Source organism: Rhinolophus hipposideros (genome assembly GCF_964194185.1).
Source record: "Rhinolophus hipposideros genome assembly, chromosome: 12".
In the NCBI taxonomy this organism is placed as follows: Eukaryota; Metazoa; Chordata; class Mammalia; order Chiroptera; family Rhinolophidae; genus Rhinolophus; species Rhinolophus hipposideros.
Window position 1 is genome coordinate 75,959,514 of NC_138058.1, and position 21,729 is coordinate 75,981,242.

At 46.8% G+C, this 21,729-nt stretch overlaps 2 protein-coding genes across 4 annotated transcripts in view; one reads left to right on the forward strand and one right to left on the reverse strand.

Annotated features, from left to right (window-relative positions):
• Window positions 1–14,381, reverse strand: part of TRAPPC12 (trafficking protein particle complex subunit 12) — a 49,803-nt gene extending 35,422 nt beyond the window's left edge. The window contains exons 1-2 of one of the 3 annotated variants that reach the window (XM_081068079.1): window positions 14,241–14,381; window positions 5,129–6,361 (exon numbers count right to left, since the gene is read on the reverse strand). In XM_081068079.1, the coding sequence (XP_080924205.1) occupies window positions 5,129–6,355 (1,227 nt within the window). In that variant the 5' untranslated portion in view covers window positions 6,356–6,361; window positions 14,241–14,381. Of the gene's footprint in view, window positions 1–5,128; window positions 6,362–8,114; window positions 8,248–9,052; window positions 9,180–14,240 lie in introns of those variants that run through there. The other 2 variants (XM_081068078.1, XM_081068080.1) reach the window with 2 other exon arrangements.
• A 315-nt stretch (window positions 14,382–14,696) lies between these two features.
• The window catches only part of EIPR1 (EARP complex and GARP complex interacting protein 1), a 102,081-nt gene continuing 95,048 nt past the window's right edge, over window positions 14,697–21,729 (forward strand). Inside the window, exon 1 of the mRNA XM_081068081.1 lies at window positions 14,697–14,910. Within this exon, the coding sequence (XP_080924207.1) occupies window positions 14,869–14,910 (42 nt within the window). The 5' untranslated portion in view covers window positions 14,697–14,868. The remainder of the gene's footprint in view (window positions 14,911–21,729) is intronic.

Sequence of the window (21,729 nt, forward strand, 5' to 3'; positions counted from 1 at the left end):
TAAACCCAGAAATTACAGAGGTGATGGAACTTTCAGAAGAGAACCTTGAGACAGCTATTAAAACGTGCCTCACGATCGAAAGTAAAACTTGAACACAACGAGGAAAACATAAAAAGAGGAACCAAGTGGAAATTCTAGAGACAGAAAGTGTGACAATTCATGGAAGAGTATCGACTGCAAACTACACAACGCAGAAGGAAAGATAAGGTAATACAGGGACACAACAACAGGAACCCCAAACTTAGGCACCAACAGGAAAAAGAAGGAAAAACAAAAACAGGTCCTCGGGTCTCGCTGATAAAATCAAGAAGTATGTGGAGCTGGAGTCCCCACATGGAGAGGGGAGACAGAGGGAAGAACAGGAAACCATTTCAAGAGGTAACGACCTAAAGTGATCCAAAATTGACGAAAACGATAAATCCACAGACCCAACAGGGTAAATGAATCCCAAGCAAGATGAACATGAGAGAAATGCACGTGAGGCACCTCCGGCCGGGTCAGACTGCTAAACACCAGTAACGGGGCCTTAGCAGCAGCCAGAGGAAAATGTACATCGGGGGCGGCAGGCTGGCTCAGTTGGTGAGAGTGCAGTGCTCATAACACTAATGTCGCCGGTTCGATTCCTACATGGGCCAGTGAGCTGCACCCTCTACAACCAGACTGAAAACAACGACTTGACTTGGAGTTGGTGGGTCCTGGAAAAACACACTGTTCCCCAACATTCCCCAATTAAAAAAATAAAATACATCATGTGCAGAAGAGCATACACAGAAATGACTGCAGACCTCATGCTGGCACGACACCAGCCAGAAGACAACAGAAGGGCATTTTCAAAGTGCTGAGAGGGGAAGGCCTGTCCACCTCAAATTCTCTATATTGCAACACCCTGCCTATCCAGCAAAAAGAACCTTAGCTAATGAAAACGAAATCCAGAATGTTTTTGTAGCTAGGGGACCAGCAGTGACAGTGACGTCTTTGGCTTTCCTTTCTGGAGGTTCTGGAGTTTCTGACACAGGAGTTGCAATGGCCCAGGAAAGGGGTTTACCGGACTGTGGGGCCTCCTGTCAAACCCAAACTGTGGAAAGGGCGAGGGAGAAGGCAGAAGTGGGGGCACAGGGTGAGGAAAGGGGAGGCAAACACCCAGCCTCAAAGTCCGTATGTCACCGTCATGGGCCAGAGTGCTGATGGCCCCTGGAAAGGCCCCAATCCTGCCTCTGCCACAGAAAATCTGCTGCTTCTATTTTATCTGTTCCTGCCTGTACCCAGCTTCGACAGACAATTCTCCAGCTTCCACTCCTGACTGGTTCTGAAAACCTCTGCTGTCCTTCCCGCATACCCTTCCCATTCTCTTCCTGAAGAGCACAGACATCTAAAACCATAGTTAGTCGAGAAGGCCTACGTTCTTCCTCGGACGCTACTGTACGGATTATCACACTGACCTTTACGGCCTCCAACTGAACTCAGGCTGCCACAAAAGTCACTTAATAGGGAAACAGTGAAACATTCTGTTTCCAATTTTATCATGAGGAACGGAATTTTTAATTACGTACCCATGGGTGAACAATTTGGAAAAATGTCACAGAAAGCTGATTTAGGACGAACACCACGGCAATAGTGAGTGGCACAAGGAGAAACCTGCTAAATGGTTGGCTGCCATCTTGAAAGCTTAATGTGCCCAGAAAATTTAGAGAAACTACTCTTTGTTCTACCGATCTGAAGTCCTCTGGCAAATAAACACAGCACTTCCATTCCAGGTAAACTGTGCAGCTTTTCTGGATGAAAGGTTCTCTGAAGGGTAATATACAAGTGAAGAGACACAGGTGAACAAACATCTAGCACATGCGTTATATGGGAAAGTCAAAGGTATTGTGGGAACCAGTCCTAGTTCAAATTTCAATTTACCACGAGGTTTCCAAGACAACCTTTGTGAACTACAAGGGGTACAGAGGCATTGCCGAAGGATTTGAAGGAAACAGAGAACCCGCTCCGAGCTGGCTGCAGGTGCGCGTTCTGCCCACGCCACAGGCACGTCCCGGTCCTTGCTGATTCACAGCGTGCCCTGCCTGTCACAGGGAGCCACCTGGCACTGGGGGGGGGGCGAGTGACAGAAGCTTTAAAGCGACAGAGATGCTGCCACAGAGCCCAGTTCCCCCCACGCAGGCAGGGCCTCCAAAATTGATCCAGAACAGGGTAACTGCACGGAAGTTCAGCGCGTGTGCTCCTCAACTCGAGAATGCCGGGCCCTTTTCACTCTGTGACGCCACCCAGCCACTGGGGCATCTGGTTCTGGGCCCCACGCAGTACCTGTTATGTGCTCAGCCAGCCCTGCTGGCAACCAAAGTGAAACACTCTGCACATTTCAAATGCGCCCTAGGACCCCTGGGCCCCAGCACCCTTACAAGCAGCTGGTCAAGTCATTTCCATGGCAACCTTCAATTTTCCCTGAATGACAATGGGGGAACGCTCCCGTTTCCCTGAAAATAAGACCTACATGGACAATCAGCTCCTATGCATCCTCTGGAGCAAAAATTAATGTAAGACCCAGGCTTATATAAGACCCATTCTTACAGTAAAATAAGACCGGGTCTCATATCACAGTAAAATAAGAGAGGGTCTTATGTTAATTTTTACTCCAAAAGACGCGTTAGAGCTGACTGTCTGGCTAGGTCTTATTTTCAGGAAACACGGTAACTGCAAACAACAGAAAGTTTGGAAAGTAGGTGCTGAAGGCCAGAGCCACTGACATTAAAGGAATTTACTGCAGAGTACAGAGCCCCAAGGAGAGAGGAAGGGGGGGAAACTAGAAGCAGGCCATCCGGGGGTCGGGGCGCAGGGCCAAGCAGGGCAACGCATAAGGATTCAGGGGAAAGGTACATCAACTTCACACGTCCAATAGCCCCTGAAATCTGAGTCCATAATGAGGACTCATTAAAAAGGTTCTGTGCAGGTAAACATGTTCAGTGTGTGCTGCTTGAGGGGCCGGAGAAGGGCACCTAGAGCAACGCCGGGGGCCTGAGCCCACGCTACACGTGTCCAGTCAGTCAACACGCTGGGACCTAAGCCCACGCTACACATGTCTAGTCCACACGCTGGGACCTGACCCACACTACACGTGTCCGGTCAGTCAAGACGCTGGGACCTGAGCTCACATGTGTGTGGGAGGGGTAGCTCCCTCCTGGCGGGGGTGGGGCTGAGGACGGCAGGTGCCTTTTACCAGGTCCAGGAGGACACGCATGCACAGGACACAAGGCCAGCAGACTGGTAGTTGGTGCCCCCATGCCACCCAGGAACTGCTCCTGGGTGAGCCCACACGCCATCTGGGGCAATGAACTACAACTGACACGTGTATACACATAGTTACAAAATTGTACCATTCTATGCATGCTACATGCTATCTTCTATCTGGATTTTCAAATTTACCAATGAAACATGAATCTCATTAAATATTCTACTATAACATCATTTTTAATACCTAAGTATTCCATTGTAAAGACAAGAGGATTCAAATGTATTCAACCAACCTCCTAAAAATGGACTTTTGATTGTTTCAGACTGTTTGCAATTAGAAACCACACACAGATGGACATCCCCAAAGCTGGGCACCTGCATACTAATCAGTGAGATTACTTCCTTATAAATAATTCCCAGGTGTGGGACCTGGGTGTGGATTTTAAAACTTAAAAGTTTGTGCTAAAATATGGACCCATCAGGGCTGCCCAAGACAGGCCGTTTTCCCATACCCTAACAATATGGAATAATCATAAGTAAATTAGATAAAGGAAAATAGAAATAATTTTACCATACTTGTGACATTGAACTTCCTTATATTACTATTTACTATGTGTAGCATTTATAGATTGTTATGATTTATTATTTTGGGAGGCCATTCTTATTTTTCTTAATGAATCTTAAGAACGTTTTCTACATCGAGCATATCATGTATAATACAAATATTTTTCTCCAGATTTTAAAAAAAGGAATGGAGAAACCACAGTAAGGTATCACCTCACCCCAGTCAGAATGGCTATCATCAACAACACAAATAGTAACAAGTGTTGGAGAGGCTGTGGAGAAAAAGGAACCCTCCTACACTGTTGGTGGGAATGCAGACTGGTGCAGCTGCTATGGAAGGCAGTGTGGAGGTTCCTCAAAAAATTACGAATAGAATTACCATATGATCCAGCAATCCCACTCCTGGGTATCTACCCAAAAAATCTGAAAACATTTATCCATAAAGACACGTGTGCTCCAATGTTCACTGTAGCTTTGTTTATGGTGGCCAAGACACGGAAACAACCAAAATGTCCTTTGATAGATGAATGGATAAAGAAGTTGTGGTACATATACACAATGGAATACTATTCGGCGTTAAGGAAAGATGATATAGGAGCATTTGTGACAACATGGATGGATCTTGAGAGTATAATGCTAAGTGAAACAAGTCAGACAGAAAAAGCAGAGAACCCTATGATTTCACTGATATGTGGCATTTAAACTGAAAACAAAAGAACAAGACAAACATATGAAGGAACAAAAATATCACAGACACACAATAGTTTAGGGGTTACTACAGGGTAAGCGGGGAGGGAGGCTCTAGAAGAGGGTAAACAGGGTCTAATTATATGGTGATGGAAGGAGAACTGACTCTGGGTGGTGAACACACAATGTGAGATATAGATGATGTAATACAGAATTGTACACCTGAAATCTATGTAACTTTACTAACAATTGTCACCCCAATAAACTTTAATTTAGAAAAAGGAATGGGGGCTTTATCCTTTACTGGAGTCCAACTGTCACAAGTAAATCGACCACACAATGTCCAGAGCTACTTTGGAGGATTGCGATGCATCTACTTACCCGGCAGAATTTATTTCTAAGACAATGACTGACTCGCCCCTTAAGTACATTCCAGTAAGGATGTCAAGAGGGTTCTGAATTACCTGGTGACATACACAGACTCACAATCAGAACCTCAGGAAGTGCAGAAAAATAAGGATTTCCTAGCACTTAAAGGGTATCTATTTATACGAGTATTACAGCGTATGTCCATAAATAACAGATGGAAAGAATGTCAGGTGGATGTGGAATCACGTGCTTCACTGAGGGCAAACGCCCCGCGTCTCACCTGGATGTTGTCAAACTTGAGGCCTGGCATGGTGAGCTTCTCCTTGTCTACAAAGAGCGTGCTGTACTGCTGGGCTGCCACTGCCATCAGGACGGCCTTGGTCCCCTCCCCGGGAAGCCAGGCGTCACTCCTCCGGTCCATCTCACTCATGCTCAGGGCAGTGGCGAAGGGGTCCTCCGTCCCTGCGAACACGGCCTGGATCTGTGAAAAGGGCTTTGGAGACTGAGGACATTCCAGAGGAGACATGCAAACACCTGGTTCTGATCTTTCGACTTCTGGGGAGTAAGAAGGGTCTGCAGAACCTGGGGCGTTCTCTCCCCCCAGAGGAGCAAGGGAAGACAATTTTTCTGGAACTGAAGAGCTTGCATTGGGATTACTGACGGAAATGAAAGTGGAAGTTGTGAACGAATCAAAGAAGTCCGAGGCCAAGGAATTGGTGTTGGCCGTGTCTGAGAAAAATGTACTGAGGCTCGGGCTTGGCTGGACCACCTGAGGGGGGCTCTGGGCAGCAGGCTGGCTGGCGCCGCTGAAACTAGGCGACTTCACCATCTGAGACTCAAAGCCATCCGGCAGAAAGAGGGGTGTCTGGGCGATAGCGGGCTGGGACTGGCTGAAGATGGTGCACACAGGCACGGACTCCTCTCCGGGAGAGGGCTGCCTGGAGGACTGGGCTGTTCCCTGCCCCCCTGGGAGGGCACCAGCATTCCTGGGGCCCGAGTCCTCTGCACCTTCGTTCTTAAAGGTGGGCTCGCCTTCTCCTTCTTGTTCCGGGTCTCCCTTTAAGGACGCTCTGCTGTCAGGAGTCATGTCAGAGAGGTCTTTAGGTGTCTCATCCCCATCACTCTCACTGTCATTACCCAGAGTGTCAAGTGCTCCTGTATCTGTGACATTTTCCAGTCTGTGGCCAGCACTGCCCTCCTCAGGCGCCCCGACATCCTGCAAACCCCCAAGGTCACCCGCATCATCTTCACTATTATTAGGAGAGTCGGAAATGAGGACACTCTCCATCATGTGCTCATTAAGCTTATCTACGAAATTAGAATCTTCTGACACGGTCTCATTCCCCTCAGACCCAAAGTCGTCCCCACCGAGATCAATGGTTTCCTCGTGATAAAGCAGCTGCCCCTCTTCTGGCTGGGGCGTCTGCGGGGTGATGCTCTCGGCTTGCCCGTCGGCCGGCTGGGGCTCCTCAGTCATGCTCTGCTTGGTGCCCTGAGTGTTCTCCATGGTCGCCTGAAACCAAAACAAATATAAACCCACCTCATCAGCTTTCTGCCTCGGTTACCGTGAGCTGACTTGATCCTATTTAAATTGTTTTAATTTATAAAAATGGTGAATGCATGTCATTATACATTTGTCTAATGCCATCAAATGCACACCAAGAGTGAGCCCCAATGTCAACTAGGGACTTCACGTGATAATGACGTGTCGATGCAGGTTCATCAACTGTAACAAACGTGCCCTGGTGGGGGGGAGGCAGAAAGCACATGGAAACTATGTACCTGCCGGCAATTCTGCAGTGAACCTAACCTGTTCTAAAAACGACAGACTATTTAACAAACGCTCATCAGTTATCAGTTCTGCAGTCACATGATTCAACATTCAGACGACTCCCTCTCTCCACACACTCATGCAGTACTGTGGTAAAAGACACGTGACAAAACCTGCCATCATAATCATGTCTCAGTGTACAGTTCAGTGGTAGTAAGTGGTGCACCCATCCCCACCATCCATCTGCAGAACTTTCCATCATCCTCAACTGAAACTCAGTCCCCATGCAACACTACCTCCGCATTCCGCCCTCCTCCCCCTCCCTGGCACCCGCCATCTACTTTATGGACCTATAAATTTAATTATTCTAGGTACTTCGCATAAGTGGAGTCACACAGTATTTGTCCTTTTACATCGATCTGTCTTATTTCACTGAGCTAAATGTCCTCCGTGTTCATCCACGTTGTAGCAGGTGTCTGAATTGCCTTAATTTTTAAGGCTGAGTAATACTCCACTGTGTGCACATACACGTTTTTACCCACTTATCTGTTGATGGACACTCAGACTGCTTCTATCACTTGACTACTGTGAACATGGCTGCTGTGAAGCAGCACACAAGCATCTCTTCCAGGACCTGCTTGCCATTCTTCCGAGCGCACGCCCAGAAGTGGGGCGGCTGGATCACGTGGCTCTTCTACTTTAAATAGTTGAGGACCCACCGGACGGTTTTCCATGGTGGGCACACCACTGCACATCCCCACCAGCAGCGCACAGGGTTCCCGTGTCTCCACATCCTCGCCAACCTTGTTCTTTTCTGTTTGAATGTAGCCATCTCACCAGGTGTGAGGTCTCCAGCCTTTCAAACCCCACTTGTTCTTTAAGACTCGGATGAAATCTCCCCTCCTTCACGGAGCCTTCTCAAGACCCTCCAACCTATAATAACCCCTCACTCTCCGAGCTTCACTCTGGGGATTCGGGACAGCGAGATGGCATGAATGTCAGAGACACTAAGGAAACCTAGGCTGGCTCACTGGGGCACGCTGAGGGCTGACGACACCAAGATTATACACTGGTGCTCACTGGGCACCTGGCGGCGTTCTAAGTGTGTTACATGTTTGCTTGCTCGGTCCTTGGAATAACCCTATGACATGGCTGCTGCCAGTTCCTCCGTGTTTGAGAGGAGGAAACTGAAGCTTAGCGAGTTTCTCTGGCTTGCTCACAATCATTCGGCTACTTATTGAGAAACCAAGACCACATACAGCTGAAATGCTGGGTGGATGCTGGCGGGTGGGGGCCACAGCACCGAACGAGAGTGAGTGTGAACTCTGAAAAAACTGTCTGCTCCTTTTCTTAAAGAATTGAGCAAAAGTTACCATATATAGTTCTCCTCTCACATTCAAGTTAAGGAAAGTAAGACTATCATAAAAGATGAGGGTTTTTCCGGGGGGGGGGGAACCGAATCAATACCTTTTCAACTTTTAAAAACTATACTTACTGTGTTTCCCCGAAAATAAGACCTAGCCAGACAATCAGCTCTAATGCGTCTTTTGGAGCAAAAATTAATATAAGATCCGGTCTTATTGTAATATAATTTACTATATTAATTTTTACTATAAAAATTAATATAAGACCCGGTCTTGTTTTACTTATTTTACTGTAAGACCGGGTCTTATATTGATTTTTGCTCCAAAAGACGCATCAGAGCGGATGGCCCAGGTAGCTCTTATCTTTCGGGAGGCAGGGTGGCTGGTCCCTAGATAAGATTCCTGTTTTTTCTCTCGGTCAACACTCTCATCACAGTGAGCTGTCCTCCCGGCTGGAGCACCCTGAGATCTAAAACAAGATTATTTTAAAGTAGATAAAGTCAAACGTCTTGGAGAAGTTTCCTGTCCAGCATAGTCACTAATCCCTCACGTATTCTATGTTCATCTAGCAATTACTAACCATAAATGAGTCAATAACACAATGAAAAGGAACAGAAGCCTCTTTCCTCGCCACGTCGCGGAGCGAGCGCAGACGGGGCACCACCTCGAGCCGCGCGTGGACGCGCCTCACAGGTAAGGCTCTCCCCGTTCTCCGCGCGCAGGAAGCGGAGGCCGGGCACGAGGCCACTGAAGCTCTGGCCGGCTACACAAGAGCCTCCGAACTGCCTGACAGACAGAGGAGGGCACAGAACCGGAGCGTCGGGCTGCTCGGGAGCTGCCCTCCGGCTGCGCCTCGGAGCGCCCGGGAAATCCGCTCCCCGACCGGCGGGCCCCGCGGAGGTGCCGGCAGGGAAACCGGCTCCCCGTGTCGGGGCAGCGCTCGGCACAACGAGCTTCCTCCACGCCGTCGAGCGCCGAAGCGGGAGCAGGCCCTGCGGAGGTGCCCCGCGCGGAGAAGAGCCCCCCAGGGCCCGCCTGACCCCTCCCTGCAGCCCGGGCCCAGCCTCACCTGCCACCGCCCACCTGGGCCGCGGAGAGGGCCGCCTGCAGCCGGGCCAGGCGCCGGGACAGAGTGGAGGGAGCCGGAAGAGCAGGACAGGACGCCGCGCGGCCGGCGGCCTCTGCGCCTGCGTGCGCCGCCCGCGCATGCGCAGCGCAGGAACTGGAGGCGCACCTGGCGCCGCCGGAAGCGCGGAGCTTCCGGTTTGGGCAGCAATGGGTGGGGCCTGGGCCCCCTGGTTGAACGGGGCGGGAAGGGTCTTGGGCGGCGCGGAGCCCAGTTCCTGGGAACGGAGGAGAAAGTTATTCTCATGTCAGAGGCCACAGGCAACCCTGTGGCCGAGGGGCAGCTGGAGGAGCGATTAGGCTCTTTTTATTCCGGGCCAACGCACCCTAGAAACACTGTGTTTTCTGGGATTTGTCTTTGTGCCTACCCATGTTTTCAACTTTCGGTGCATCTGTACTAGTTGTGTACACCATTAACGGTCAAAACAGGAATGGTAACAGTAGGGAGGTGGATTTAATCCAGCAGGACGAGGCTAGGGCTGGCGTTCTCGTGGCTGCCCACACCTCACTCGCAGGCACGGGAGCCAGGGAGCCACGCTCGTGCCTGTGCCTGCGTGTCCCCCGTTGCTGTCTTACTCACCCATCTCGTTAACCCAGCCTTAAGCCTGCCAGGCACCGTGTGAGACGCTGGATGCACTGGCCAAACCGGACGTGGCCATTCCTTCCTTCCTCTTTTTGAATGATTAAAATTTTCCAGTTTTTAACAGTCTAAACATTGCATACATTTAAGGTATATGATGTATACAATATGAAATGATGACCACAGTAGAACTAATTAACATAACTTTCACCTCACTTAGTTACCTTTTTTTTTTGGTATGTGGTGACAGTACTTGAGATCTACTTGGCAAATTTCAAGACTAGGATATATTATTAACTATTCGTACCATTTTGTAAATTAGATCTCCAGAACTTATTTATTTTATGATTGAAAGTTTGTACCCTTTGATCAATATCTCCCCTTGCCCCTACCCCTCAGCTTTTGGTAACCGATATTGCACTGCGGATGAAAAGGGGCCATGCACTAAACCTGACAAGCTCAGGGGAGGCCAGGCTGGCAGGCCTTACAAACTCAGAACAAAATTAACCACATAGGATGGTCTGACACATAAAAGTCCCCAACTGAAAGCGGGTCATAGCAAGTATTCACATCGTGGCCCTCCACATTCCTTGACAAAAGTCAATCTTTAAGTAAGCCTATTTATTGTCTTTTAGCATCTAAGATAACATACCTTTGGGATGTCAGAGTAATCCCTTTTTCTGGACTCCTCAGGGCACAACCCACCACACCAGAGCATGAGACTACAACAGAACCCCTCATTGTTATCTTGTTCCACGAATACCATCTGTCATGCAGGGTCTCAGCTCCCGCTCCCCACACAAGAATGCAGGACATGGTGAGGCCAAAAAGGAACACCCACGGAGCCATAGGTAGGGGAGTCATACCACTATAGTCTCTCTGGCGGCTGGGTTGGAGACATAGGAAGTAGGAGCCACTCTATCCGCAACCCGCCGTCCATCCGCAACCCGCCGTCCACTTCTCTCTCCAACCAACCTCACCTGCTAGCTGCAGTCTGCCTTGCTAAGTGCGATCTGCTCTTGCAGGCTCAGCCACCATCTTCTTGCTAGCCACCACTTTTTTGCTAGCGTAGCCACAGAAGTTATATTCATGGCCAATGGCTCACTGGTTACAGTTGATGGCCAACTAGCCACAGCTGATGGCCATCCAATCACAGCTGATGGCCATTTACTACCTGAGTCAGCACTTTCCACATGAGGGTGAGAGCCTGGAAACTGCACTTCTGGCTCTGTCCCCACACCATCTCTATATGCTGTAAATGTTATTAACTATTCTGTATCCACCTATGTAAGAGAAGTATTTCTCCTTTTTACTTTTTATCCAATCCACAAAATGTCCCCACTTTGCTTTCTCCAGCTTCCCTAATCTGATGGATTTCACGTAACCCTCCTCACCCCTCCTCCTTTGATGCTAATGTATAAAATAAGCAGCAAAACTGCCCCTCTCTGGAGGATTTTTCTCAATCCGTTGAGCTTTTGCTCCCTGGCAATTGTCATCAGCTTGGCTCAAATAAACTCTCTAAAATTCTCTATAGGTTTGAACCTTATGTCAACAGTGTTGTTACTAGGACTTCAACTTTATTTTTAAGATTCCCCATGTAAGTGGAATCATGCAGTGTTTGTCTGTGTCTGACTTATTTCAATTAGCACAATGTTCTCCAGGTTCATCCATGTTGCTGCAATGACAGGATTTCCTTCTTTTTCCCTTTCTTTTTTCTTTTCTTTTTTAAAGGCTGAATAAGATTCCATTACATACAAAGTTGGACAATTAAGTTCGTGAACTCACCCTATAAAAATTGCTGCATATTTCATTGCTGAATACCATCATGGTCACCTTTGAAGTGCTCCCCTTGGGAATCTTTGCACTGATGCCAGTGCCTAGTCCACCCTTCAAAGCAATTTTGGAACTCTTTTTCTGGAATGGCCATCAGAGCTGTCATATTACCCTTGATGTTCTGAATGTCCTCAAAATGTCTTCAATGGTTGCTTTATCTTCAGGTAAAGAAAGAAGTCATTGGGGGCCAGACCAGATGAGTAGGGAGGGTGTTCCAATACAGTTATTTGTTTACTGGCTAAAAACTCCCTCACAGACAGTGCTGTGTGAATTGGTGCATTGTCGTGATGCAAGAGCCATGAATTGTTGGCGAAAAGTTCAGGTCGTCTAACTTTTTCACGCAGCTTTTTCAGCACTTCCAAATAGTAAACTTGGTTAACCGTTAGTCCAGTTGGTACAAATTCATAATGAATAATCCCTCTGATATCGAAAAAGGTTAGCAACATGGTTGCAACAAGTTTGTGAACTTAATTGTCAGACCTAGTGTGTGTGTGTGTGTGTGTGTATGTAGGTATATGTATATACATGTAGGTGATCCTTGAACATGAGTTTGAATTGTGTGGGTCCATTTACTGTATGTAATAATTTTTTAAAACAAATACCTGTACTATTTTTTATCTGTTTGAGAGTCTGTGGATTTGGGAGGATGATTGTATGCATTGATCTATGCCATTTTATATAAGGGACTTGAGCATCCATGAATTTTAGTATCTGAGGATGGTCCTGGAACCACTGCCCTAAAGATACAAAGGGAAAACTGAAGTGTTTGGGGAGTCAAAAGTTACACATGGATTTTTGACGGTGCCGGGGTCAGCATCCCTAACCCCTACATTGTTCAAGGACCAACTGTGTATATACTGGGGTGCCAAAATATGTATACACATTTTTTCTTTTTGAGGAGGGCACAGCTCACAGTGGCCCATGCAGGGATCAAACTGGCAACCTTGGTACTATTAGCACCATGCTCTAATCAACTAACTGGTCACCCCAATATTCACATTTTAAGAGATGTTATCCATGTATTACTTTTCAAAGTTGAAGTACAGTAACAGTGTGTAGTATGAAGTGTGCTCAAAAGATGGCATTAATCAAATGAATGCTAGCATCACTATGAGACAGGCAGGACAGTTAAAGAAAATCGTGGAAGCATGGTTGTTGTTTGAGAATCGCAAGACCGTTTTGCCGTGGTATTTGAAATTCGAGAACATTGTGGAAGTACAATGACAATGATGGTATGAGAATGCAACAGAACCTCCAACACGCCTAACAATTGCATGCATTCATTATAAGTTTGAGACGCACGGTGCTGTGTGAAGAAATTGAAATGGCAGGCACAGCCATACAAGTGGACACTTTGGTTAGTGTTGCTCAAGCAGTACATAATTCACCATAATCAGAAGTGTCTGGATGCTGATGGTAACCACTTTGCACACCTCTTATACTTGCAGAAGTCAAACGTGACTTGTATTCATCTTCTTTTATTGGTATATATTATTACAATTTTAATACTTTCTTTGGCACCCTCTGTAGATATGTGTATATATCTCACATTTTCTTTATCCAGGTATCAGTGGGTTAGGTTGTTTCCGTGTCTTGGCTACTGTGAATACTGCTGCAATGAACATGGAATGCAGATATCTCTTATAGATAGGGATATTTTTTCTCCTGGATCACAGAAATCAGATTACTTGATCATATGGTAACTTTATTTTTAATTTTTTGAGGAACCTCCACACTTTTCCAAAGAGGCTGTATTAATTTACATTCCCACCAACAGTGTACGAGGGTTCCCTTTTCTCCAATCCCACCAACACTTACCTATTGACTTTTTGATAATAGCAATCCTAACAGGTGTGAGGAGATAGTCACTGTGGTTTTGATTTGCATTTCCTTGATGATTGGTGATGCTAAGCATCTTTTCATATACCCGTTCCAGACTCCGCCATTTGTCATGAAAATAGATTTAAGGTAGAGAGAAAATTTAATTACATGGAGGAGAGATGTATGGTCTTTGAAATCATTGGAACCCGGGTTAGTGAAGGAGGTTCAGCTGTGGCATTTTGGGGATTCTGTACAATGTGACCCCTGTCTGCCAAGGGTTAGATAGACCAGTCTCAAGATCTGGGCTGGTCTGACTAAATGCTGTTGTTGCTAAATGTTAAAATGCAGCATAGTATTTTGCAGAAGCTCTAATTAACCAAATCCAGGGAAGTTCAGCCAACTGTAAAGAAGAAATCAACATGCACTTAACCAAATAGTGTATATAAGCAACGGCTAAGCCTACCTTCAGGGAGATGGAGCTTTGGATCTGAATGAATCCTGTCTTACTTGCTGCAAGTAAAAACTACCTAAACACAACCATGTCTCGTTCTTGAATAGAACACTCCAAGTGGTGAACCCCTTGAGATGGGTAAGGAGGGCACTGCCTCATGTCCAAGCGAGCGCTTAGGGAGTACAGCCTAAGGGGGTCAACTTCTCCACCACCACGATCCTTGGCTATCCCGGGGAAGCCAGCGTCTTCCCGGCAGATTCCCATTCGTTGTGAAACGATGGGTCCAACACTGGCAGCAGTGCGGTCCTCCCCCGTGCAGCCCAGGGCTGGCCACCTGCAGACAGGAAGTGGCCTGGTCCCCTACTTGCAGGGTCCTGGGCGGAGCTAACTGAGTGACAGGCCAGGCCCGCGCGGCAGCTCCCACCCTGCAAACGGGCTACGTCTCACCTTCCGCTCATGTCCACGTGTCTGTCTATCCCACCACGATCCCCTCTGCGCCCTCGTTACTGACGTTTGCAGCGGCTCATCTGTAAAATGACGTGTGGTGAGTTCGTTCCAAGGGTGGAGCGAACAACCTTAAGACAGTGCGTATAAAGCTGTGCCTTCGCGCTCAGCCAAGCACCACTGGTTCCAGGACGGTGTCACAGCCCCACGTGGGCAATTCTGGGGAGATGGCACGGGGAGGGCTCCCCGCAGGGCACTTCCGAGCGGGCGTGGGGTGCGGAGAGCGCCGTCCCCGCGCGGCCCGGGCGCCCACCCGCCCCTCCGCCCGTCGGGGGCCTGGCGCGGACCCGCCGCAGCCCCAGCCCCGCGCAGCCCGGCCCGCGGGCCCGCCTCGCCTCGGGCGCGGGTGCGCTCCCCGCGGGCATGCGCGCGAGCCGCCGGCCGCCGCCATTGGCCGCCAGCAGGAACGTATTGATGACGTGTCGGGAAAACAGGAAGTGAGCGCGGCGGCCGCCGGCGAGTTCCGGGAAGGGTCCCGTCGCGGCGCGGCCTGGGCCGAGGGGACCGACGGGCGCTGAGCTGCGGGCGCGCAGGCTCTGGGGACCGTCCTGGGCGTGTGCGCGGCCGCAGCATGGAGGACGACGCGCCGGTCATCTACGGGCTGGAGTTCCAGGTGAGCCACGGGAGGGCGGAGCTGAGCACGCGCGGCCGCGGGGCTCGAGGACCTGGTCGTGCGGGACCCGCCGGCCCTGCGTGGCCCCGTGGGTCGTCCTGACGGCGCCACCCGGCCTTGCTCGCCCCCAGCGCCCCTGGTGCACGTTTTCCTGCAGCACCGCAGTGCCTGCAGGCAGGACCGCTTTTCCTTTTTTATTTAAATTGTGTAATTGCGACACACGGTCACGTCTACGGGACAGTTGCAACAAGTTCGGCTGTGTCTTCACCCACTTCCCTAATGTTGACATCTGACGTGACCAGGGCACATTGATCAAAGCCTAAAAACTCGCGCTGACGCAGTCCTGTCACCTGAACCGCAGACTGGATTCCACCCGTTTGCTCAGGGACGTCTGATTTCTTGTACACCCGGTGCTCGCCCGCGCCCAGTCACGTGACCGTCACGTAGTAGGTGCTCAGCAAATGCGTCTGCGACGAGTGGGCCCTCAGTGTGAGCAGTGAAGTGGGAATGCACAGGGCGGTTTAGAAGGACAGCGACAAGGCCTGGTGCACAGTGAAGGACGAGGGGTGGGCGCGTTATGTCAGGCCTCTTAGGTTTTCTCCTGTTGAAATACATCTTGAGACCCCGTTATGCTTAAGGGACAGATGCAGAGAAATAAAAACACAGTTCATTGCCTTATGAAGTACTTGACGCATAATTGTGGGAAGTAAGTGCGTGTTAAAAATATAAATGATCTCTGCTTTCAAGAAACTTACAGGAGGGATGCAGCGGTCTTTGTTACTAAAAGCCAGAGTGCCACCATGGCTGCCGATGATTTAGTCGTGGCTGCAGCACTTACCACATGTGTGACCTCGGGCCTCAGTTTCCTTACCAATACTACAGGAAAATGAATGTCTACCCACTGTGGCTGTTAGAAAGTTAAATGAGTCAGTACGTTTAATTCAGGCATTTAGAACAGTGTTTGGCACATAGTCTGCATTCAATAAATGATGTTCTAATTATTATAATGAGGTAGAATTCTTGCAGACGAAGTCCACGTGAGGCAGGGTCTAAGTGTCCGGTGAGTAATGAGCTGTGTTACAGGGTTTGACAGCTGGTTCTGTCCCACAAGACTGGGGCCTTAACTACCAGTTATTGAGAACGTAACTATGTGTGGGAAACTCTGCTTAGCACTCATTTGGCAGGCAGAGTGGTCATATTGGTACATGTTTTTTTCCTGTGGTCCAAAGACATTCACCAAGACAATGATAGACTTAGGATTCTAACCTAGGTAGGCTTGAACCCAATCCGGCTTCAGAACAAACACCTCAACCACAAAGTTATACTGCTTTCTCCTTAACAGGGTACCATGGAGAACAGGGTACCGTGGAAGTACATACGGAGGGAGGGCGCACACAGGGAGATACAATGTTCCGTGACCTTGTGCTACCTACAGGGGGCATCTTCCGCCAATGCTACTTAATAACTGCTTAAGAAATCTTTTTCCTTAAGAAATCTCCTAAGTAACCCAGAGGTTTTCATCTTCAGTGTCGAGTCTTTGAGGTCACTAAAATGTTATTTCCTGGGTTTCACAAATTGGTGGACTTGATCCTTGCTTCGGGCGTCAAATATTTTATCTGATTTTTTTTTTTTATCTTAAAAGAAGTAGCTGATTTTTGCACTTGTTTACTTTGGACAGCTCCACTGGCTGTTATTTTCTTGAATTTGAAGAACCATTACTGAAGAAAAATAAAAAGCACTGAAAGTTATAACAGGTTTGGTTGTCAGTGATGTTCAAATCACTATGGAGAAATAGTTTACGTTAAAAGATGGGGATATGATTATTGACCATTGGCCGAGGGTAATGAGCATTGGAGGGTAAAGTGAGGCACTCCTATGGCAAATAAAAGGCAGAACAGAGACATACAAGGTATGATCATCAGATATGGTGAATGTTTAAATAAAAAAAATATGTATTACAGTAAAAGGCACATTGCCCTTAATCCCCCTCAAAGTACTCCCCCTGGCTTTGAACACTTATCCCATCGTTCTTGCCACTTTCTGAAGCAGTTCTGGAAGTCCTCTTTCATGAGTGTCTTTAGTTGCACTGTCGTAGCTGCCTTGATGTCCTGAACTGATTCAAAATGTTTACTTTTCATGGTCATTTTGACTTTGGGGAAGAGCCAGATGTCACACAGATCCGGTGTGAGGTCTGTGTGTCAGATCCAGTGAATAAGGTGGATGAGGACACAGAATGAGGGTTTTATTTGACAAATTGCTGTACCAGAAGTGATGTGTGACACAGAGTCTCATTGTGATAAAAACATACGGTGAATGCTGCTGCCGAGTGCCATCCAGTGGAAAGGCAGGGATATTCAATACAGGAAGTGGCGCATCAAACCTTAGTAACAGTGTGTGACAAATTTCAATTTTTTGGTGCAGTTAGTTGGATATGAGCTATGGTTAAAAGAAGATGTGTTTTAAAGTGTGCTGTAAATCATGGATCATGAACAACGCATTAACATGAAATGGGGCAAACGGTTTCATCCTCCATTATGACAACGCTCCGTGTCACACATCGCTTCTGATACACAGAAATTTTTGTCAAATAAAAACATTACAGTGTGTCCTCATCCACCACATTCACAGGACCTGGCACTGTGCAACTTCTGCTTTTCCCCAAAGTCAAAATGATTCAGGACATCGAGGCAGCCACGACAGCACAACTGAAGACACTCATGAAAGAGGACTTCCAGAACTGCCTCAGAAAGTGGCAAGAACAATGAATAAGTGTGTTTGAAGCGAGGGGGAGTATTTTGAAGGGGATTAATGGCAATGTATCTTTTACTGGAATGAATTTTTTAAAAATGTAAACATTCACCATATTTTTTGATCACACCTCACAGAACAGTCATTAAAATAAGAAAATGCTGAGAACATTAGTATTTATGAAACATTTTTGTTAGCTGGGACAAATCTTAAGGTCTGGGTGGTTCTTTGACTGGGAACCCAAGTGATAAGTTCAGCCAGCTGCAACGAAGAAATCAATATATAATTAACCAAATACTGTTTATGAGCAATGTCTGCCTTCACGGAGACAGAGCTTTGGGTGAGAAGCCTTTGTCTCCTCTACTTGCTGCAAGTAAGTGAAACTACCTAACTACGAGCAGGTCTCCTTGAATAGAATGTTCCAAGTGGCAATCCCCTGGAGTTGGGAAACAATTAGGTATCATGTGACTAGCATCTTGTAGCTATAGGAAGGGACTTTCGACTTGTGCTCATGATTTTGCTTCTTGTAAATTTTGTATAGTTTAAAGTTTTTACAAATAATTCTTACAAGTCACTTAAGAAGTCAAATTTCTGAAAATCTGGTTAAAATCAGCAGTCCCTAAACCCTCCTTTTCCATCTTACCTGATTGCCGAGAACAAATTCCAACTTTTTAAAAACTGTTTCTTCTATCTTTATCTCTCTGCTTTCATCTCCTGGACGTAGTGCAGTGACTAGATGTCATATTGCGTAAGGATTGTTAGATTTTTTGTGTGCTCTCCTCCTGCCCTCTTTTACACTCCTGATATAGTTATATCACAGTTGTGGTTTTTTTTGACAAATCCATAGTCCAGATTTCATTTTTCTAATTATATAAATATTGTTGACTGTTGATTGAAATAGGGTGCCATGATTTCATTTTCCTCGTACAGCTTTGCATCTCTCCCATAGTTATTAAACGCTTCTTGTTTTCATTTGTTTAGTTTTCCTTGGATCTTATTGGTGACTCTTGACGTTCTTGTGAACAGCTCTACAAATGCTGTGTGGTACCGTTTTCCATGTGGTTGCTCCTCGGGTTACCTGTGAGTTCTGTTGTTTCATTTTCTGGGAGACGTGCCTTCTGGAGCCCCTCTGCCCACTTCTGGCTCCATTGGGATCTGGTTTCTGACAAAACCTCCAGCTTTCATCTTGTGCGGGTTTGGTTTTTGTTTCATTTTTGATAGATTGCTATGAGTAGATAGACATGACAGTCAGATGACAGGCCATTTAGTTGTCACAGCAGCCCTGGGCGTAGGTAATATTCATGCCCATTTTAAAATTGAGGACACTGGGGTTTGGAGCAGTGGAACCTTGTGTGGCTCTCAGAGAAGCTGGCTCAGGGCCATGTGCCCCTCGATGCGTGTGCTCTGCTTCGTGAGGCCTTTCACTCAGAACAGGGCCCCCGTTCCTGTGTGTTAGGTCCTCACAATATCCATACAGTGAGTCACCGATGGTCAAGGCAGATGTCCGCTCCTCTTCACAGACAGCAGGGCTGTCCCCCAGCAGGTGCATAACCCTTGTTTGCTGGGCCACTGAAGTTAGGCAGCGTGATGGGAAGAGGAGAGCAGGGCTAGCGAAGCCATGCATGGGTGCTGACGGCGGCCCAGACTGCAGCCTGGTGTGCAGGCCACGCGTCAGCTAGCGCGGGCCCGTGACCGGCCAGGCCCCGACGGAGGAGGACTCCTGACCGGAAATCCTACCTTGGCGTAACTGGGCTCAAAGGGGACGCAGAAGACTGTTTTCCTGGGAAAGCACAAGGCTTAGAAGAGGCCCAAGGGAAATGAAAGTTTAGCTTTAATCTGGAGAGTGTTTTTTGTTTGTTTGGTTTTGCTAGTAAGTAATTCAAAGTTTAATGACAAAGTACGAGTACAGAGAAATCTGTTTTATTTGTATACACTAGCAAGGAATAATCTCAAAAAGAATTTAAGAAAATAATTCCATTTTAAATAACATCAACGTTGATAAAATACTTAGGAGTAGTTTTAATCAAATTGCAAGACTTCAACAATGAAAATTACAAAAGAATTTAAAGAAAACCTACATACATAAATGTGAGGCCATCCCCTGGTGATGGAAATTGTTCGTAAGCAACAGAACAGATGCGGTGTACAGACTCAGTGTGATTTTTGTGAAAATGCCCCAAGGTCTTTGTGGAAAAATGCGCAAGCTGATCCTAGTATTCACATAAAATTTCAAGGGATGCCAAAGAGCCTTAACAATCTTCAAAAACCAAATCAAGTTGGAGGCTCACCCTTCCCAAACGTAATTCTTAGTACAAAGCCACAGTAAGGGAAACATGGTGACACTGGCACAGAGATACACATGGAGATCAATGGAATGGTATTGAGGGCCCAGAAATAAACCCACCGATCTAAGTCAGGTGATTTCTTTTTTAACATACACATGTAACTTATTCATCATTGTCATTTACAGCTTTATTTTATAAAACACAGAAAGACACTTTTTTCTCTATTCTTTTTCTCTCTTTTTTTTTTAAGGAGGGTGCAACTCACAGTGGCCCATGTGGGGATTGAACCGGCAACCGTGGTGTTAAGAGCACAATGCTCCAACCAACTGCGCTAACGGGCCACCCCCAGGACCTTTTTAAGATTGTTCTAGCAACAGAATTTAAACACTAGAAATGTTGATCGTTTTTAAAGTGTAACTTAAATAAGTTACCATCCAATAATTGGAGATTTTTTTCAGTGTGGTGACTATACAAATGAAATAAAAGGCCAAAGGTATTAATAGCAATATTTTGTTATCTATGTATTATCAGATACTTTAGGACCTAAACAACGATTCTGAGTATTCAGACTTCTTTTGTAGTGTTTCATATTTAAATACCTCCCTACCTGTATTCTGAGTCAAGCTACTGGACCAAAAGGTGTGATTTGGGAGGACATTTAGCTTTATACCAAAAGTTTTTTGTATCTACAGTCACCACCTTCAAGGAATTGACATCACAAGGTTGAAATAATCTGCTGGGTCCCTTTTTTTAACACTGGGCAAAAAATTGTGTCAGCACCATGGAAAGTCAAACAGATAGCCCCAAAATGGGACAATCATGCACGGTCCTGTAAAGTATGTTAAGTTTCCCCATCTAAAAGTTCAGCAATAAAATATATGAACTACAGTTGACTTGGTTTCAGGAGAAGCACATTTGAGAATTACATTATTGTTGTCTTCACATATGCAGTCACTGCCAGTGATTCTGGGGCCACCATGCTATTTACTGTCTGCCTGCAGACGTCCCCGAGCTCTCAGCTGCAGGGCTTTCCAGGAGCTAGCAGTGTCCCCGCCGGTAATTGTCCTGGCAGGTTCCCCAATGCGGTGGGGGCTTAGAACACTACTGCTCTTGCTCTCAGTGATGTAGGTGATGGATCTGCCCGCAGTTTCTGAGTGCGGGCCGGGATCTTGTTTCCAGAAGCCCAAGAATGGAAACACGGACCAGGGAGAGGCAAAGAGTTTTAAACAGAGGGTAGTTTATTAGAGGCAGAAGAGATTGCAGCTCCGGAGCAGGACGGTGGGAATGGGGAGTGCCCCCCTGGAGAGTATTTTGATACTGTGTTTTTATTATTACTTGTTTGTGTTCTGGAGTTAGAAACTGGAGACATGTTTTTGGTTCTAGCTTACTCACTTGCTTCTTTTCTCGTTTTTCATTTTTTTCTCCCTCAAAAAATATGTGGCTCAGGATAGATGTGTGTGTGTACACAGGTACACATGCATACACACGTGTATAATATATGTGTGTATATGTGATTTATACATAGTATATGTAATTTATGTATGTAATTTGTATACACACATACACATATGCTTATACACATATGTTTATATACCATGTTTCCACGAAAATAAGACCTAGCCAGACAATCAGCTCTAAAGTATCTCTAATAAGACCAGGTCTTATTTTACTATAATATATGACCAGGTCTTATATAAGACCGGGTTTATATTAATTTTTGCTCCAAAAGACGCATTAGAGCTGATTGTCTAGGTAGGTCTTGTTTTCGGGGAAACATGGTATATAA